Source organism: Lipotes vexillifer, unplaced genomic scaffold, assembly GCF_000442215.2.
Source record: "Lipotes vexillifer unplaced genomic scaffold, Lipotes_vexillifer_v1.1 scaffold528, whole genome shotgun sequence".
NCBI lineage: Eukaryota > Metazoa > Chordata > Mammalia > Artiodactyla > Lipotidae > Lipotes > Lipotes vexillifer.
The window spans coordinates 1,002,998-1,023,662 of NW_006794582.1; the positions used below are offsets into that span (position 1 = coordinate 1,002,998).

General features: G+C 41.0%; 2 protein-coding genes across 2 annotated transcripts in view; one reads left to right on the forward strand and one right to left on the reverse strand.

The window, feature by feature from the left end:
• LHFPL5 (LHFPL tetraspan subfamily member 5) overlaps positions 1-11,600 on the forward strand; it is a 14,112-nt gene extending 2,512 nt beyond the window's left edge. Inside the window, exons 2-4 of the mRNA XM_007467261.1 lie at positions 2,886-3,122; positions 7,018-7,040; positions 11,588-11,600. Of these exons, the coding sequence (XP_007467323.1) occupies positions 2,886-3,122; positions 7,018-7,028 (248 nt within the window). The 3' untranslated portion in view covers positions 7,029-7,040; positions 11,588-11,600. The remainder of the gene's footprint in view (positions 1-2,885; positions 3,123-7,017; positions 7,041-11,587) is intronic.
• A 2,105-nt stretch (positions 11,601-13,705) lies between these two features.
• SRPK1 (SRSF protein kinase 1) overlaps positions 13,706-20,665 on the reverse strand; it is an 87,145-nt gene continuing 80,185 nt past the window's right edge. Inside the window, exons 15-16 of the mRNA XM_007467262.1 lie at positions 17,694-17,786; positions 13,706-16,185 (exon numbers count right to left, since the gene is read on the reverse strand). Of these exons, the coding sequence (XP_007467324.1) occupies positions 16,001-16,185; positions 17,694-17,786 (278 nt within the window). The 3' untranslated portion in view covers positions 13,706-16,000. The remainder of the gene's footprint in view (positions 16,186-17,693; positions 17,787-20,665) is intronic.

The window sequence follows — 20,665 nt, forward strand, 5'->3', positions numbered from 1 at the left end:
GGGAAAGAGGACTGATGAATGGGGCAGTGTGGGGCTGTAGCTTAACAAAGTTAATTGAGCTTCTGGATGGCAGGTGTAGGCAGAATGTGGTCCCAGATCCTAAAAACACAGGTAGGGCAATTTGCTTGTCTGAGTTCTATTAAACTCATCTGTAGAAGGTAGCAACAGTACCCCCATCACAGGGTTCTTGCGAGGATGGGATGTTGTAATGCATGGAAAACACCTTGCATGGTGCCTGACACATGGCAGGTGCTCAGTAAACATGAAAAACACAAAAAAACTTTATCAGTCAGGATGGATGGGGTGATGCCACAGTAACAGACAACTCCCAAATCTTAGTGGCTTATGACAAAGGTTTATTTCTTGATAATGGTACACGCTCACTGAGGATCAGTGGAGGGCTCTGCTCTCACTGTGCTCTTCCAGAGCCCAGGCTGATGGAGCATCAGCTGTCATCTGGCTGTCATCATTGCGAAGGGAAAGGGAGCTCTGGAAAGTCTCCATCAGCAGTTAAATGCTCTGGCCTGGAAAAGCACACGGCATTTCTGCTCACATTTTATTGGCTGAAGGAATTTTTATGAACTTGCCTAACTTCAAGGGAGAGAGCCGAGGAAGTATAATCCTACTATGTACCTGAAATACTTGTAAACAGCTCTAATGACAGCCACATCCATCGAGGTTGCTTCCGTCTGACTTCAATGCCAATAATAATAGCAACAACTAACATTAATTGGCCACTTACCATGTACCAGACACTGCAGTAAGCACTTTGTATACATGATCACGCGTAACCCTCATAACCCTGTTCCGAGTCAGGTATTATTATCCTTATTTTACAGATGAGAGACTGGAAGTCAGAGAGGGTAAGTAAACTTGCCTGAGAATACCCTGCTGGCCTCTATTTAGAGCCCTGAGACACCACGATGGGATGGACCCCCACTGTGCCCAGGTAGATGGGTGGGGTGCTCCTAGAGGGCTGTGGGACCCATAGTAAAAACCTTTTTCCAAGTCGGAGGCCCTGGGGTCTTTTCTGAACCCCTGTAGGGAGGTGCTACAGAAGGAGAAGGGGGCCATGCCAGGTACCAGAGGACTTGTCACACACCACGTGGGGAAGAGCACAGGTTTTACCAAAGAGCTCTGGGAGGGTCACCCTCCTCCATCCTAAGGATCTTCCTGTCACTAAGTCTAAAATGTCACCATTAAATACATTCGGCTCTTTGGAGAGATGTCAGTCTGGGAGGCTGGGGGAATTAACTTTGAAGTAAAGAAAGTCAGGAGCCATGATAGCAGGTCTTGGCTCTGCCATCGCTAAATGACTCGGCAACTCACTTGGTTTCTGAGACCTCAGTCTTTTAATCTGAAGATGGGATATTAATACATGGCCTCCTTCACAGAACTGTGGTAAGGTTCGAGAGAAAAATGGTACGTGAAGTATTTTGTAATCTATAAGAGAAGTGTGTAAATGAGCTCCTCCTAGAAAAAAACAAGAACCGTTGATACATTTAGGTGGGGAGGTGGGATCCTTGATCTTTACACTTTGTTGTGCTTTTGTTTGATCTGCTAACCTTCCTTGCAAGAACAAGCAGAGCCCCAGGTTGGTGACTTTGGGTCCTGCGAGGTGCTTCTCCATGGGACTCCCAGGTAGGGCACAGCTTTGGGACTAAAGAGCCTCTAGGCCTGTGAAAGGAGGGCCAGGGGTGGGAAAGCGGCACAGACAAGGGAAGGAAGGCACCCCCTGCCTGCCTGGTGGTTGTCCTTGGGTTGCCCCAGTCACACCCCAGGAATATGTACCTGTCTGGGCAGCTAAGTTGGGGTGGAAATTTGGTGGGCGGGTGTGGGAGTAGTGGAGGGAAGGCGGAGAAGATGAAATTTTTGGCTGTCAATGCTAAATCAATGAAAGCACAGTGTGGCATACTAGCTAACACTCAGGAAATGCCAACTATGTGTCAGGCAAGCTTCTGAGCACTTTTCCAATATTAACTCATTGTAACCTCGCTGCAATCCAAACAGGTAGATACTATTAGTATTCCCATTTTACAGATGAGGAAACTGAGGCAAGAAAACTTAAGTAGCTTGCTCTGAGTCACACAGCTAGTTAGTAAAGAGCTGGGCTTGAGATCCAGGCAGCCTTCCCTAGTGTTTCCCAGCTTTTCCTGTTGAGAGAATCACCCAGAAGAGTGCTTTTAAAGACAGGGATTCCTGAACCCAACCCTGACCTGGGAATCAGCATTTTAAACACATTCAGGGAAGTGTGGATAACTGCACTGTTCCGTAGTGGGTAATAGTGTGGAGACCTGTTTGCTTGAATGGGAGGTTCATGAAGGAAGCAGCCAGAGATGGGGCTGGAAAACTTCCTGTATTCATTCAATCTAAGATACCTGAGTTGTAGGACCCACCATTATTCTATGTGCTGTAAAAAGGAAAAATACTTCTAATCAAATTATAGCCTAAAGCTTTGTTATTACACTTATTTCAGAGATGTTGGAGTATGAACAAATGTACATCTGAGGAGTGATGAGTTCTCTGGGCTGGGACCAGATTTTGGGAGGACTTTGAAGCCAGGTGCCTCGTCAAGTCCAAAGTGAGGGGTACAGCTGAGGGCCTGGTAGAACCACCTGGTGCTGTGGCAGAACCTCCCAGGGCTGAGGAGCTCTTCTCTCAGCCTCCACCCCTGACCACTGGCCCCCAGGGGCAAGTAGCTTTAGCTCTTGGAGCCTCAGTTTTCTCCCCCGTGTTCTACAAGGATGGCAGGAGCTGCCCCTTGTGCCTCTCAAGGCTGTTAATAAGAGAAGAAGGGAGGTGACACGATGACAGCAGTACAAGGTGGGAGGCAGCAGGCGAGCACACCCAGCTTGACACCATCTGTACCCCTCCTGCCCCCTCAGCCACAGGCCTGATGATTGGCTGCCTGGTCTACCCAGATGGTTGGGACTCAAGTGAGGTACGGCGCATGTGTGGGGAGCAGACCGGCAAATACACACTGGGCCACTGCACCATCCGCTGGGCCTTCATGCTGGCCATCCTCAGCATTGGAGACGCCCTCATCCTCTCCTTCCTGGCCTTTGTGCTGGGCTACCGCCAGGACAAGCTGCTCCCTGACGACTATAAGGCCGATGGACAAGGTAATTCTCTCTACTCCAGGGAGGTGCGGCTCCCTCTCTGCCAGGTGCCTGAGGTTTGGCCACTGGCCAAGGGTGGGGACACCAAGACCGCTCAAACACAGCCCTTGTCGCAGATGTCAAGGGCCAGTGGAGGGTTGCAGGCTGGCATGCGATAAGGCATTGACGGACTTTTGTGGCAGAGGCTGTCTGTGATAGAAGCATGTCCCTCTGTCCCCCTGCACTCGCAGGGCCTACAGGGGAGAGAGCCCTGGTCCACCTTGGGGAACTAGGTGTGGCCTCCCATAGGTGGCATTGAGGCTGGGTCTTGAAATAACAGGGGAGTTTGCTAGATGGAGAGAGGAACAACAGGGGAGCAAAGGGGTTGATGAGTTGTTGGGGAAGGAGGAAAGGCAGGTTAGGGCAGAGATGTGGCAGATCCTGGACTGCAGATGGTGGGAGCCTAGCCCCCTTGGGTTAGAGTAGCCTGGGGGTTCTCCGTATATCCATTTTCTGATCTGAGCCTCATTTCCCCTCATTAGAGGGTAGGAGGCAGGTATTTCCTCATTTGTAAAAAATACCTACTTCACAAGATTGTACTCAGGAACAAGATAAGGATGTCTGCTCTTGTCGCTTCTATTGAAGATTGTACTGGAGGTTACAGCCAGGAAAATTAGTTAAGAAAAAGAAATAAAAGACATCTACTTTGGAGAAGAAGAAGAAAAACTATCTCTATTAGCAGATGACATGATTTTGTATATGGAAAAATCCTAAATAAACCACTAAAAAACTATTAAAGCTAACATACAACTTCAGCAAGGCTGCAGAATAAAAGAATATACAAAAAGGTATTTGTATACACTAACAATGAACAATCTGAAAATGACATTAAAAATTTCTTTTGCAATAGCAACAAAAAGAATAAAATACTTAGGAATAAATTTAACAAAAAAGTAAATGAAATGTACATGAAAATTAAAAAACATTGTTTAAAAAAAGGCCTAAGTAAATGGAAACATCCATGTTCATGGATCAGAAGACTTAATATTGCTGACATGTCAATACTCCCCAAACTGATCTACAGATTTAATGCAATTTCTATCAAAATCCCAGCTGGTTTTTTGATTTTAGGATCGGCTTGTCAATTGGAAATGCAAGAGACCCAGAATAGCCAAAACAATCTTGAAGAAGAACGAAGTTGGAGGACACGCATGTCCTGATTTCAAAACTTACTAGAGGGGCTTCCCTGGTGGCGCAGTGGTTGAGAGTCCGCCTGCTGATGCAGGGGACACGGGTTCGTGCCCCGGTCCGGGAGGATCTCACATGCCGTGGAGTGGCTGGGCCCGTGAGCCGTGGCCGCTGAGCCTGCGCGTCCGGAGCCTGTGCTCCGCAACGGGAGACCCCACAACAGGGAGAGGCCCACGTACCGCAAAAAACAAAAAAAATCCTAACCTCGATTTGCAGCAGCTGTCAATACCCATAGTGTAAATGCTCTCCCCATGCTGGTTCCAAGCTACCAGTGTGTCATCACTGAAGATTAGTGGGGAAAAGGGGTGCAGCAGTGCTGTTATACAGCATTTTCTTTGTGCAGATACAATAGACATAGATCAGCTCGAGAACATGATGACAGCAAAATGTAGTAAAATAATTGGAAAGTAATAGGGTTTGAGTATAAAAAAAAAAAAAAAAAAAAAAAAAAAACTTACTAGAAAGATACAATAATAAAGACGGTGTGTTACTGACATACGGATAGACATACAGATCAATGGAATAAAATAGAGTCCAGAAATAAAACCAAACATCTACGACCAACTGATTTCAGCAAGGGTGCCCAAGACCATTCAATGGGGAAAAGAATAGTCTTTTCAATAAATGGTGCTGGGACAACCAGATATCTACATGCAAAAGGATGAAGTTGGGCCACCTACCACACATCATATACAAAAATTAACTCAAAATGGATCAAAGACCTAAATGTAAGATATAAAATTATAAAACTCTTAGATCTTGGATTAGGCAATGGTTTCCTAGATTTGACACCTAATACACAAGTACCAAAGAAAAAAATAAACTAGATTTCATCAAAATTGAAAAGTTTTTTTTTTTTTTTTTTGCCGTACGTGGGCCTCTCACTGTTGTGGCCTCTCCTGTCGTGGAGCACAGGCTCCGGACGCGCAGGCTCAGCGGCCATGGCTCACGGGCCTAGCTGCTCCGTGGCACATGGGATCTTCCCAGACCGGGGCACGAAACCGTGTCCCCTGCATCGGCAGGCAGACTCTCAACCACTGCGCCACCAGGGAAGCCCAAAACTGAAAACTTTGTGCTTCGAATTACACGATCATGAAAGTGATAAGACAACCCATAGATTGGGAGAAAATATTTGCAAATCATAATCATAATGCTAGTATCCAGAGTATATTAAGAACTCCTACAACTCAACAATAATAAAAAAAAAAACCCAATTTTTTAAATGGGCAAAGGATTTTTTTTTTAAGTATACAGGTTTAATTAATTTATTTATTTGGCTGCGCCGGGTCTTCGTTGCAGCACGCGGGATCTTCGTTGCCGTGTGCAGGATTTTAGTTGTGGCATGCAGGCTCTTAGTTGCAGCATGCGGGATCTAGTTCCCTGACCAGGGATCCAACCTGGGCCCCCTGCATTGGGAGCATGGAGTATTAACCACTGGACCACTGGGGAAGTCCCAAATGGGCAAAGGATTTGAATAGACTTTTCTTCAAAGAAGATATACAAATGGCCAAAAAGCACATGAGAAGATACTCAACATCATTAGTCATTATGAAAATGCAAATCAAAACCACAATGAGATATCACTTCACACCCACTAGGATGGCTGTAACAAAGAAGATGAACAATAACGAGTACTGATGAGCATGTGGAGAAACTGGAATCCTCGTACGTTGCTATAGAAAATGTAAAATTGTGCAGTTGCTGTAGAAAACAGAATGGCAGTTCTTCAAATGATTAAACACAGAGTTACCACGTGACCCAGCAATTCCACTCCTAGGTATATACACAAGAAAATTGAAAACATATGTTCACACAAAAACTTGTACACGTGTCCATAGTAGCATAACAGTCATGCATCTGATGACTGAATGAACATAATGTATATATCCATACAATGAGTTATTATTCAGCCATAAAAAGGAATGAAGTACTGATAATTGCTAGAGTGTGGAAGAAAACATTGAAGCCAGATACAAAAGACCAGATACTGTACGACCCCATTTATATGAAATGTTCAGAACTGGCAAATCCACAGAGACAGGAAGTAAATTTTAGTATTTCCCCGGGGCTCGGAAGAGGGGCGAATTGGGAGTGATTGCTAAAGTTCACAGGGTTTTTTGGGGGTGATGAAAATGTTCTAGAAGCAGATAGTAGTGATGGTTGCACAATGTAGTGAATACACTAAAAACCACTGAGTTGTATACTTTAAATGAGTAAATTTTATGTTAGTAAATTATACCTCAATAAAAAAATAAAAGATTGTGCTGAGGATTAGATAGTGTATATAAAGCACCAACAATACCTGCATATTTTAGGTGATGAATAAATGTTAGTTCTCTCCACCTTCTGTCTTTCCAGTACCTCCACTCTTTATATCATCCATCTGTCCAGCCAATAATAGGACCTGTGCTCCCGGTGCCCACTGACACCTTTAGGTCCAGGGGCTACAGTGAGGGAGGAAGTCTACATTTGGACCTTAAGTCTAGTAAGGGAGAAAATCATGCAAGATGGAATCACAAGCTGATAAACATTATGAACAAAAAGTTCAAGCTTTCTTGAGAGTGAATAAGAGGAATTTGAGCTAGTTTGGAGAGGGAACAGTGTGCAGGGAATTATCCTGAAAACAAGGCTTGGTTGTAAACACATACTGTTCTTTTTTTTTTTATCGCAGAGGAAGCCTGAAGCAACAGGAGTGTTGGTGCGTAATTTGATTGCAGAGTGGTCTGTGTTCCTTTGGAAGTGCTGTGGCCTCGCAGAATGACTCATGAAGCTGGGCTGTAGGGCCTAGGGAGAGAGGGGGTAGGGGGGTGGCTGTGGGGTGGGAGGGGGCAGGAGCTGGCTGGCATCTGAGACCTTCACTGAGGGGCAAACAGGAATCCTTTAACTTGTGTCTTGAGAAGTGGTAAAAGCACAGGGAGAGAAGAAATAATTTAAAACAGGCAGGTGGTTTCATAAACATCTTTTTGTGGAGCCTGGCAAACAAGAACAGACTGTTTTTAGAAGTCATTATTGTCATTTGGACCCTTATTTTCAGAAAGAAGTTTATGTGATTTTAAGAGACACAGTGGAAAACCTAATAAAATAGAAAATAAAAGTCATAGAGAAAAAAACAAATATTACAGAAAGCTAGGCTAACAGAATTAGTGTATTGAGTATTAAATTTAGCTCCCTGCTCCCTGATAGCTGAAGCAAAAAGCAAAACACAAATTTAACCAATTTTAATGTCTGGTTGAAAACGAAACACATGTTAATTTCCTATTGTCATTTCAGTTTCTAAAATGTGATTTAACAAGGACATGAAGGAACACCTTTGAAAAGAAAGGGTGGAGGGAGGGATGGAGGAAGGAAGAGAAGGAATAGCCCACAACAGTTACCACCTCCCTGATAGCTGTCATTTATTGAGGACTTACAGCAGGCCAGGCACTTTGTGTGGGTCGCAGGGATTATCTCCATTTAAATTATTTTATTGATCATTTTTGCTAAGAACCTTCCCATCCTTGACCACATAGACATACTTTTTTGAATAATGATAAATTAGCATCGTCCCCCCCCCCCCCACACTTATGATTCTTAAACGTTAATGTGCATAACTCACCTGGGGATCTTGTTAAAATTCAGACTGATTCAGTTGGAGTGGTGCCAAGCACTGCATTTCTAACCAGTGATACACTGCTGGGTAGGGGTCACACTTCGAGTAGTAAACAGAGTATAAACATTTTCTCATGTTTTTGCCATGTTCCTTACTGAAGTTTTTAAAAGCCACAAACTCCACAGCACTGCTGTACCATTTCATTGCTAAATGAGAACTTAGTTAGGCATCTAGCACTGCTATCATAGATAACTTTTTGCTCCTGTTGATAAATTCTGGAGTGGAATTACTGAATCAAAGCTAACTAACTACAGCTGTCTGCTTTTTTCTTTCTTGCACTACATTTATTTACATCTTAAAAGACATTTATGAGTTTTTACTTGAGGGACACTGATACTATCTTATATACTAGTGAGGAAGTTTGCATGTCTGGAGTAGAACTGAATCAAAATGTGAGCATACATGGGGAAGTTTTGTGTTTTTATTGGCTTAAAAAATGTCAAATTCTATAATCTTGCAATCTTTTTTTTTTTTTTTTTTTAATACCACAGGTCGTCTATTTCCCTGACAATGGAAAATGAGGGAATCAAATACTTCAGAAACAGAAACTTGTTCCTTCCATGTTTCCCTGTATCTGCTGCTCTAGGCCTGAAATCCTGAAGCCTTTCATTATGGGATGACAATCTCCTGAGACAAGACCTCTTACTGTATTGGGAAAACTCCAGCGAGGAAGAACTGCAGTGACCACATCCAAGATGTTCAGAGACATGTGTTTAACTCTCCTGACTGGGGACCCACTTTCTCTTCCTATCCTTTCACACCAGCAAATTGCTTTACCCTCTTGAGGCCTCTCCGTAAAATGAGAGCAGGATGAGTCTATGTCTAGGGGCCTCCCAGGTGAGTCCCTAACAGTCTAATTCACTGAGGATACTTGTTTGAAAGCACCCAGAAACTGACACCCAGCTCTAAGAGGGCGATGAAGAAGAGGTGACTGTAAGCATGCTGGATCATTTCAGGTTGAGGTTTAGGGGGTCCTTTGCTTTTTTCTTTTCAGGTTTGTTTTCTTATTGATGCTCAGAGATGCGTAAGGAATGGAGAAGTCACCAGAACCTGAATCCATCAGGATTGGGTGACTTTAGGATCTAAAAACTTTCGAGACTAAATTCTTTTTTCCCTTTGGAACCAAAAATCACATTTCTTCAGTGTCCACACTGACCCAATCAGAATGGGTTACCAGTTTTGGAAAGTTGTTACTTGTTGCCAAGTAATTTGTTAGAGTAATAGATGAACTCTCCTGTAAAAAAACAACTTTGGACTTGGTACATTAAATGGTGAATCTTTTACCAGTCTCCAGAGGGGAACTCAATTTAGGTAATACCTCACTGTAGCAAATGCCAAGACAAAGATTAGATTCTTTAGGCTGTTCCCTGCCCTGAGGATGGTATGTATTGCAATAGAAACAGGGTTTTGTTGATTACCTGCAGTGAATGATCCAGGAAGAACAGTGCTTTTTTCTGGTCTTTTGCCTGTTTCCTCAGTAAAGAGAAAACGTGGGTGCTGTTTTCTCACAGGTAGAAAGTGGGTAAATGTCGAACAAAACCATAATGGATCTTGTTGCTTGATCAACCAGCAGTGACACGGAAAACAGGCTTCTTATTCTGGGCTGCAGGGATTATTCAGAGTGCACTGGTTTAAAAGATGCCTTTTAACCAGTGCACTCTGACAACCTGCCCAGTCAGTGCAGTGTTTCTTCTCCAGTTCAGATAGGCTAGGTATGAGTATCCCAGCATTGTCCCAGTTGCTGATGATGGGGACTATTAGAATGGGATTTAAGAATCACTTTCATGTTTTCTTGTGCTGATAAAATTATTTGTCAGGCATCTACTTTATGCAAGCTTTTTTTTTTTATTTTTATTTTTGGTTACGCGGCTTGTGGGATCTTAGTTCCATGACCAGGGACCAAACCTGGGCCGACGGCAGTAAAAGAGGTCTTAACCACTGGACCACCAGGGAATTCCCTATGCAAGCTTGATGAATGGATGAGTGACAGAATTTGGCCAGTTCTGTAGCTTTGTGACTTTTCTAGATAGATTTGTTCAGTTATTTCTCGTAACTTTACTTTTTATAAAAGGCAAAAGAAAAATTTCTAAAAGCCTCCCTAACTTCAAAATATTTCTCACTGAAACGGCAACCATGGTGGTCCACAGAAGTTTCTGGGGGGCTTAAGGTGCATCTGCCTACACCTTGCTCTCAAGAACAGTGAGTTTCACCAAAGCAAGAGTGGATGTTTACAAATGACCTGTGCTGGGGACAATCTTAAATCTGTTTTGAGTCACATGACTCAGCGTTTCACCTTTTGCTTTATCTTCAAGGAAACTCAAAATTCAACCTCTTCCAATAAAGTAATGATTTTGGCTGACAATAACTGCTTATCAGCCCTTTTCAAAGTGGCTTTACCTTTAAATTCTTAAAGATGCCTCAAATATCATCTTTGAAAGTACACAGAAAAATTAATAAAACCAGCACTCCTCTAAACCAAGTTGAGTTACTCTACTCCTTCCTCTGCCTTGGGCTGGAGCACAGGAATGGTTGTGATGCCCAAGCTTTACCAGTGACTAGCACTGAGCAGGTCAAGAGAGGTAAGAAGGCCTTATCATTTACATCTGAAATGTGAAGCAGAAGGGTGTCTTTCCTAAATGCTTTCATTATCTTGCATCTCTGTATTAGTTACCTGTTGCTGCATAACAAATTACCCCTCGACTCAGTGGCTTAAAACATTTCAGTTTCTGTGGGTTAGGAATCAGCAAGGCTTAGCTCGGTGTCTCCGCCTCAAGGCTTCTCACAGGGCTGCAATTAAGGTGTTGGATCTGCTTCCAAGCTCAGTGGTTGTCTGCAGGACTCAACTTCTCACAGGTTGTTGGGCTGAAGGCCTGAGTTCCTTGCTGGCTGAGGGCCTCTCCAAAGGGCTGTTCACCTGGCAACTTGCTTCCCCAGAGCAAGTCTTCCAAGACAGAGCAAGAGCAAGTGCACACAGAAGCACCCTTTGTAACCAAATCTAAGTGACATCCTGCTACTTTTGCCTTAATCTGATTGTTAGAACAATCACAAAGTCCAGCCCACGTTAAAGGTGAGGAAATTGCACAAGTGTGTGAATACCAAGAGGTGAGAATCATTGGAGTATTTTAAAAAGTTGTTTCTCACAGTTATTTGTAATTAATTTTCTGCTGAAATGGGCATCTACTAGAATGCTTTACTGGAACAAAGATTAGATTCTAGTAACCGTACATGCTGATGGATACATGTTTGTTTTGTAACAAATTGCTGAAGATGAAGGGCCCTAACCCTCAAACTCATCCCACTTTTGCTATCTAACCTCAAGTATTTATAGTAGGGTCCACTAATTTCCAACACTGACCATACTTTCCTCTATATTTAGTAAATCCAAAGCGACCAATGAAATGTCTTAAGGGCACAACTTCTATGAACATAGCTCAAATTGCAGGCAGCTGATACACTGATTAACACAATCCAGTTCTGCCAAATGGGAGGGCAAGGCTTGTTATTGTATTATAATGGGCAACAACTAGATATGAATTAAGGATAAAAGAGAAGATTATGATAAAAAATTGAACCTGGGAGGATATAAAATCAGATTGATCATCTATGTATTGAAAACCCTCATCCCTTTACAAGGAATGGTAGTCAGTAACAGAGTAGGTACTAATGTAAACTTGCTTACTTAGTTAAAACTTCTAAACACAAAATGATCTCAAATATTTTTTTTAACTGATATCATAAGGACTTGGTGTGGATAAATATTTGAACGAGGACTTAAAAGATAAATGCTTATCACTTGTTTAAAAATTCCACCTTTTAAAAACAAGACTAAAGTGACAAAAACTTCCTCCTCAGTAGGTCTCAAGGTTCATATATTATCTTTATATAAGTTTAGATATTATCTTTTCATATTGCTTTGAAGACTGAGAAAGAGCTGTAAATTATCAATGCTTTGGTAACTCCAACGGCACCAAATTGGTGGGCAAAACACAAAGGACTGTTGAAACTTCTCTGGTGTCCTAAGACCTTATTTACAGAGTAAATATAAGTTCAGATTCTATTATCAATAAATCACCAATTTTTTGTGATACTCTTAAGAGCAAATCACTTTCCTTATAAGGCCAAACTGGAAGACTCTACAGGCATCAAAAATAAAAGAATGAGCCATAATGAAGTTGATTTGTAACCTGGGCAGGCTCTGGAACAGCTTAATGGTCTCCCTGTGGACACTCAGGGCTGTAACTCCACCTCAGTTTGACGGTTCTTTTGAGATAGCTACAAGCTCCCTTAGAACTTAAGTTTTCCAAAACCCTCAGAGTTCAAGGTCCATACATTTAACACAAAGCTTAGAGGAAATGCCTAAGTTCATCAGTCTGATGAACATACTGGTTTGATGAATTCCAATTTAATTTTTTTTTGGTTGTTTTTTTAAACAGGTTACATTCTAGTCAACACTACAGTATGAACACACTACATACATCTTAAGCATGGCTCAATTAAAACAAACAGAAAAAAAACAGTTTATGTAGTTCAGGGCTGGAGGACTTTTTATGAATGACATTAAAAATACAATAGGGACTTCCCTGGTGGCGCAGTGGTTGAGAGTTTGCCTGCCAATGCAGGGGACACGGTTCGATCCCTGGTCCGGGAAGATCCCACATGCCACGGAGCAACTGAGCCTGTGCTCTAGAGCCCGCAAGCCACAACTACTGAGCCCGTGCGCCACAACTACTGAAGCCTATGCGTCCTAGAGCCCACACACAACTACTTAAGCCCACAGGCTCTAGGGCCCACGTGCCACAACTACTGAGCCTGCGCACCTAGAGCTCATGCTCCGCAACGAGAAGCCACCGCAAAGAGAAGCCTGCACACAGCAACTAGAGAAATGCCCGTGTGCAGCAACAAAGACCCAACACAGCCCCAAAATACCACAAATAAAAATGAAAGGCAAATTAAAAACTGGAAAAATGTGATGGAAAAATGACAAAGATGTTACCAAATCATCAAGTAGGGAAGCATGCCAAAAGAAAGCTGGGTAATTGTAGGCTAATAAACCAAAACTACAAATGGCCAATAAAACCCATGAAACAAGCTTTTCACTTCACTAGTCATCTAATATGCAAATTAAAACAAGAGATTCCCCTTTTGGGGCAATCAAACTGGCTATTAGGAATAAAATGAGTGAGATTACAATAGGCCCATTCAAACACTGTTGGTCATAGCAAAACAGTCCAACTGTTCTCCATGATAAGTTAGGGAACATTCATTAAAAGCCTTAAAAACGTGCTTACTCTCTGCCCCAGCCATTCCATTTCTAAGAATTTATACTGAGGGGTGAATGAGACAAGTATATGAAAACTTGTGTATAATAGTGGTCATCAGTCCAGTGCCTTTGAGTTCACAAAACTTTTGACATTTTGCACTTTGTGATCTGTGGGGGAAAAAACCCCACAAATACTGCAAAAATGGTATCAAATGTAGGGAATAACAACTTTCTTAGAATTTTCCAAAATGTACTTTGTTAAATCCCACCCCACGCCCAATTTAAAGATAGAAGCAAAGCTACAAACCCCCAAAAATGGCATGTGTTTAAGTTACACAGTTTCATGGCATATTTAAATTCAAAAAGCAACTCAACCAATCCTTTCCTCCATTCTGAAGCTAGGTCAGATCAACTTGGGCAACAAATGAACAGAAATCTCCTGGAAACATGTAGGTTATTAAATAATTTGTTTATTGTACTGCATTTACAAAGAAAACAGACAATGCAACCAGTAGAAAGAATAAAAATGTGTTTGGGGTTTTATTTTTTACTGACAGCGAATAGAAATCCTTTAGTGAGATCCTGGCAATTTGACATTATGATTGAGTTCAGGAAAGGTACATGGGGTGCTTGGAAGATCAAATTCTACAGCTGCCTCTTTCTACGGCTTTTAATTCATCTGGCTCCTTAAGTGATAGAGGAAAAGCCCTTGTTTGGTGGGAAAACATTTCCAAAAAGTTACAGGTTCTCTCTTATTAAAATTTCTCTTCATGTCAGTTGTTAAAACAGGGCCTTCTATTTGTGTGTGTTTGGTTAGTTCACCTTAATGTCATCACCAGAATCCCTGTAATTCCACAATTGTGATTTTACAGCATAGAAAAGAATTCAGTTCTAGACTGGTATTGCTTTAGATGTATATATCGCTGAAAACCCAAAGTGGATTAGAATTGCTGAAGGATTTCCCTGCCGTTGTTTGATACCATCTATTTTCTTTATTCTTGATAGGTGCATAGAACAGCCTCACTTCAAATTCTTTCTATAGGAACATGTCTGATTTCAGAACTATCCATCAAGGATCGATGAATGGCTGGCCAGTTATTCAGGGTAATATGTTTACGAGTTAAATGGATTGCATAATTGCACCACTTTTTCCTTTGCCTTTGTTGGTAGATAAATGACAGAATCTAGATTCCAATCTCCTGTAAAGGAAGCTGGCTACCTAACAGTCTCATCCGTGCTTTGCTAGTAGAGCCTCAAGTTGCACCTCCTTGGCTTTCTGTAGCCGCTTCTGGAGAATGCTGTAATCCCCAAGACCCACTTGGTCCATGCAGAACAAGCAGCTGTGACCCCAATCCTGTCCCTCTTTTGCTTTTCAATATGACCCGAGGAATATATGTAATGTCTAGGGCAAGTCTAGGAGAGGCCCATCCTAAAATAAGATTCACAACGCCTTTACTCATTAAAAAAAAAAAAAAAAAAAGCCTCAAGTACATTTCAATCATCTCAAAATTTAAAACTTACATTATACAAAGAAATAGCAGCAGAGAATGGCTAACCTTAAACCAAACAAAAAGAGAAAAAAAACCCTACAACCCTCAAAATAAACAATAAAAAAAAGTGCCATCCCACCCCCCTCCCCTTGGTTCTTGTATCCTGGGATTTCATTTAAGACCTGAATGAAGCCTCTGAGAAAATGAGAAAGGCAAAGCCATAGGGGGAAACTGCTTTAAGGCTGAATTCTGGACAAGGTAAAGAAAAAGCTGTAAATAAAAGTTGGGGACTGTTTGTAAAAGAACCGAGAACTCTAGGACAGTTTCTTCTCAGATGGGAAATCTCTGAAATCCAGTTTTCCTTTCTAGAGTCATCCTGAATTCTTTAGTTATGGGGCAATAAACTCAAGTGCAATGAGTAAAGTGCCAGCCAGGGATTAAAAAACAAAAACAAAAAACAAAACAAACAGCCAATCAAAGTAACTCTGCCCGTAGGGTACAGAAAAGACATAGGAAAGGACAGTCTGCAGAATATATGTGGTTCTGAAGAATCTACTAGTCAGTGGTTCCATTTCTGTTTCTATCAAAAATCAGACTGAAGATTCGAGGATCTCAGAGTTATTAAAGGATGAAAGGAATTTGACAGTGCTTTGAACAGTGATAAAATGGTACCCAAATTTGGTGTTTATACAGCTCATTTAAAAAGATAGCAGTTTAAAAGTTGCAGAAAAAAATGTGAACATAGAAAACAACAGAAACAATCCAGGAAGATGATGCAGCCTGGATACAGCAAGTTTAATATCTCTGCTGTACACAGAAGTAATACCTTTCCCCTTCTCATCCTTATGCTGGCAATAGGATATGCACTAGAAAATTTGACTCTTAGAGTCAGTGAATAAAAGGATGAGCTCATACATCTTCATAGCTCTTTTTAAAAGGATGCTTATAATTTAAAGGATGTCCTAATGGAAAGACAAGGGTACAGGGGTGAGACGCTGTTTCACATTTTAGTCCATTAGTCTTTGGCAGAGCCCAATCAAGGCCAAATTCACCTAGGATGCCCAATGGCTGTGGGGGGATCTCCACAGGGTCAAATAAGCAAACCCAAATGAACATGTTGGATTCAACAAAAAACAAAAAACACCCTAGAAACCCTTGAAGGAAGAGCTTCATCCTGAAACGGGAAGAGGGAAATGCTTGGAGGGGAGGGGCAGAGGGCCAGCATGTGATCTCTGCTGCGGTGCTGGGCTGGGGCTTAGGAGTTGAGCCAAGGGTGCCGGAGACAATCAGCGGCAGTGGCCCTCTTCTCAGGGATCAACTCCAACATGGGCAGTAAGAAATCTGTGAAACCAGCTGCCTCTTCCTGACACCACTCATACTTCTCCACCAGAACCTCAAAAAGGCCCCAGGGTTTCAGCTTCGTGATGTGTTTCAGGTCACCTAAGGTAAAGAGAGTACAAAAGAAACTGACCAACACTGACAAGTGACAAGATCCTTTTGTGGAAATGCAGGAACTAATCCAGATAGTCTATGAAGAATCAAATTTTGCCATCAGAATCTAATCCTTCTCCATTCACAAAGCACATCTCTTCTCTAATGCATTCCTTGGAAAGAAGTGTCTCCATTATTCACGAGGGCCTAAAAATTTAAACTAATTTTTTTCTCCACCATTCCAGGATTTTTTGTCCCAATCAAATTGGGAAGGCCTATCAGGAACTAGGTATTCACTAAAATGAATATTAAATGCCTATATACTCAGCATGGTCTCATACGGTGTTCAGAGGCAATTTATCACCACATACCAAGAATAATTTGCTTGTACTCTTTTTTTGGCTCAATAGTTTAGCAAATGTTGCTTCGAAATAAGGCAGTAATTAAAAAACCAAAGAGCTAAAACTATGTCAAATGTATAAAAGTAACAAAACTAAAAGAACAAATAAACTTTCAGATATAGCTGTATCACACTCTGTACTATTCTGGAACATCCTCCTTGAAACAATGTTTTTTTAAAAAGACAGTCAATGATTAGTGACTTGTTAAGGTAAATGCTGCTTTATATTTCTTTTCTTACATGACACTTATTTGAAGTCTCTTCTGTGGGCAGTGAGTGCCTAATTACCTACTTGGTACATGCCATTAATTTGACTTTGCACACGAGGAAGAAACTATGAAGCACTTCACCATTTTCCTGCCTCAAAGAGAAACATTAAGAAATGTTTCTGAGGATGCCTGCTGTCAAGTGTTGAGAAAGATGGTTTTTCTCAGCACTAGTGTAGAGGTTGTGAGGAAAAAGGGAACCATGGAAAAAAGTCCAGACAGTTTTCTAGTCCCTTCTAGGTCAGGGTTTCATACTTAAGCTTTTAAATATATTTAGAATGCATAAGAAATTCGTATTTAAATACACCAACATATATTATCTAGGCAAAAATTTGAGGTGAGAGTTTTATCTTGTGTTTTCTTCACTAATAAGTGATATCATAACTTACGCAATTGAAAGCATAAAGTTAATTCATATGACTGATGTGTTGAAGTGACTGTGTTAGGTATCACGGACTACAAGGTGAGATGTAGTCCTGCCCTTAAAAAGCTGAAACTACTTGCCCTTTGATAGAACTGCCTCAGCAAAATCTGCCCATTTTTCAGAAGTCCTGTAGTAGGAGTAATCAACCATGTGCCAGCTACTATACACATAGTAACTAATTTAATATGAAGTAATCTCCATTTATAAAGCAGCAAACTGAGGTTGTGTCAAAGGCCACATAAGTAGTGGAGCAGCTGGGATCTGAACCCAGGCAGTCTAGCTCCAGGGTCTGCTAAGTCACAGCTCAGCATTCAAGTAGGACCATCTTTCTGTAGGTGTTGGGAACACGTACCCAAGCTGTACTTACCTCTTCGTTGTTAAACACTTTTGTCCCCTTAATGTCTGGGAACAAACACATTTATTTTACCTTTTTTGGTGAAAAATTCCTTGGAATATTTTCCTGCCACAATGAGCTTGCGAGGCACCTTCCCCAGAAGTTCTATGATCAATGCAATGTGATCTGTATGTTTCAAACATTTCAAGAGGGGGGAAAAAAGATATACATAACAGGGGTAACAAATGCAGTTCTAGATATTGGCAGAAAGAGTAGCATGCACACCTCTTTATAAAGCATTTCAGCTTGCTTTCTGTCCTAAATGGGAAGAAGAGGACTCTATCCATCTAATGGAGAATCCAGAAAACCATTAAAAATCAGGTACCCACTCCAGTGGGACTTGAGTGATAAGTAAAAACAATCTTGGTGTGAATGCTCTGCTTCCTGAAGTTGCATCCCTGGGGCCTAGATGAAAACTCATGTTAACAATACTACCTCTGCGATTGAAGAAGTCCTGTGAATATTTCCCACTGAGGGCAAAGCGTCTTGGAATTCTGCCTATCAGCTCTATAATGTGCGCAATGTGGTCTAAAATAGAAGGGTAAGAAGAACAGGATCAAGGACAAGCTGTAAAAGAGGTTTTTCTATGAACAGCTTTTTCAAGAGCTAGCTGTTTAAAAGTAAGTACAAATAAAACCGAGGATACTCAAGGGAAGACTGGGAAGGCCAAGAATTATTTCCAGTGGTTTGTCACTTGATAGTAGTTGGCAAGTCCCATTCTGGAGTTTGGAGGCTCATCTATAATATTTTATTTCTATTTTGTCTATATCTAGGTCCAGGGGGGATTTTCAGCTAAGCTAAAAGAGTGTAGCAATATGCTTTAGACATTCTAGGACAGACATTTATTTATAATAGTGCTCTGGGCTTCACAGAGTAATAATATCACTTTAAGAATGTTCATGACAAAGCACTCACATATGATCGAGTTTTCACAATCACCCTGTAAAACAGGCCAAAAATTAATACCCCATTTTAAAGGTGAAAAGTGGAACCTCTGGGAGAACGGCCTACTTGAAGCCAAAAGGCCAATAAGAGCTAGAACTCAAATGAAAACCCCTACCCTATCATGTCTAGTCCAGAGGTTTTTTCATTTTGTCTGTTTTTTAATTTAAAAAATCACATTATTAAAGAAAAAATGAGCACAAACATTTAAAGTATAGCTACTTGACTATCTTTGGCCACTAAAATGTTTACGTCATGTAGTGTCTTGTAACTGTCACAGCAGGCATATGGACTGTGAGCACTGCCAGCGAGGTGGGCAGTCTGCCACCAGCAGATGAGCTTGGGACCAGCCAGCATCCACACCTACACACAGGTCTATTACCTTTTTCTGCAGGTGACAAAAAGTAAAAATATGAAGAGGCTTTAAAAAGTGATGGCTCCTAGCCACAAAACAGCTTTAAAAATGACTTTAATCCTGTAGTTACAGAATCCAGGTCGAAAGCAATCACTTAAAACTTCCAATAATGTATCTTAGAGGAAAATCATATGCTAGAGACATACACTTATCTGGGAATTTGTGAAGGTTTCAGGTCATATCTATTTCTCATGTAAAGGACTCAGTGGTGTCATTTTAAAAGAACTTTATGAATTCACTATAACTTTGGGGCAGTTTTTACTTAATTTATGGTTTGGTAACAAGTATTTGGCTGCCAAAAAATTTCTGCCAATTTTAGGCAGGATCTGCAAGTAAAATATCTTTGTATAAATTAATTATAAATGAGACTATAATTTGTCTTACTGTAAACTTCCAAGTAAAGTATTGGTTCTTTTAATATTTTTCCTACCAAGGAATTATTTTTCCCTTAAAATTGTTATATTACTTTAAATTCCAGCAACCTATCTCTGGCTTATCAATTAATCATAGGATTAATATATCTGACAGGCAAAATTATCAACTATTATTCCAAGATTTGGCGTTGTGGAATATCCCTAATAACAGAGGACATGCTACTTAGGCCCCAGTCTTACCAGGACTTGTAACACTATGCATACACTAGCCAGGGGACAGGGTTTGCTTTTTCCTGCTCCTATGGGCCAAACAGTAGTAATCTGAGGTTTTATCTAAGGGCTGGAATAGGAGGGAATAAGTTAGGATACAAATATCTAGGGTAACTGGTTCTCCCTTTTCCCTTACTTGAGTCTTTTCATATACATTTCAATTTTCAGGTTTGGTAGCATAAGATCCTGTACAATGTAATTCTAGCCACTATATGAGTCTGTACCACACACTATTTATAGGGAATCCAGGGAAATAAAGAGAAAAAAGTTAATTGCCCTTGCAAACAGATATGATAGGGCATTTCTAAAACGATGTTAAGTCCACAGCCCCAAACTTATAACCCCCAAAAAAGCAAGCAGATAACAGGGAAAAATCAAGTGTGCACACAAGTAGTAATTACAGTAAAAGGGGCTTATATACAGAAAACATGTCCAAACTGTACCCACTAAAACAGGCATATGGCTATGGTGATTAGTTAGCAGAGCATTTTTCAAACGGTACTTATTAGGAATATCAACATTGCCTTTTGACATCCCAGGGGACCAGTTTGAGAAATAGCATTGTTGGTTCCATAAAGCACAGAACCTGATTTCCCCAAGAATCAAGGAAAGCACAGAAAGTAAAAGACGTATTTTCCACATTGGGAGGGTACACTGGTAGTGCTCTCTCAAAGTAATCCCCATTAATCCTGAAAACAAAAGCGCCAAAACTGTATAATAAAGAAGGTAAAACATTCCTTTAATAAAGTTTTCTTATTCACATTATTATTTCATCTAGTTGCTTGAATGCCACTATGCTTTTTAAAAAATCATCACATATTTAGTTGTCTGCTTTCACAGCCTCTCAGAACATCTGACACCTTGGGCTTTTCCCACTGGTATTGCAAAATATAAACTAATAATATTTTGTTTTAAAATGGAATCCAAATGTTAGTATCATTTAAAAAGAAAAATACAGCTTTAATTTTCAGAAAGGAGAAAAAAGAATGCTAAATGTTGTACAA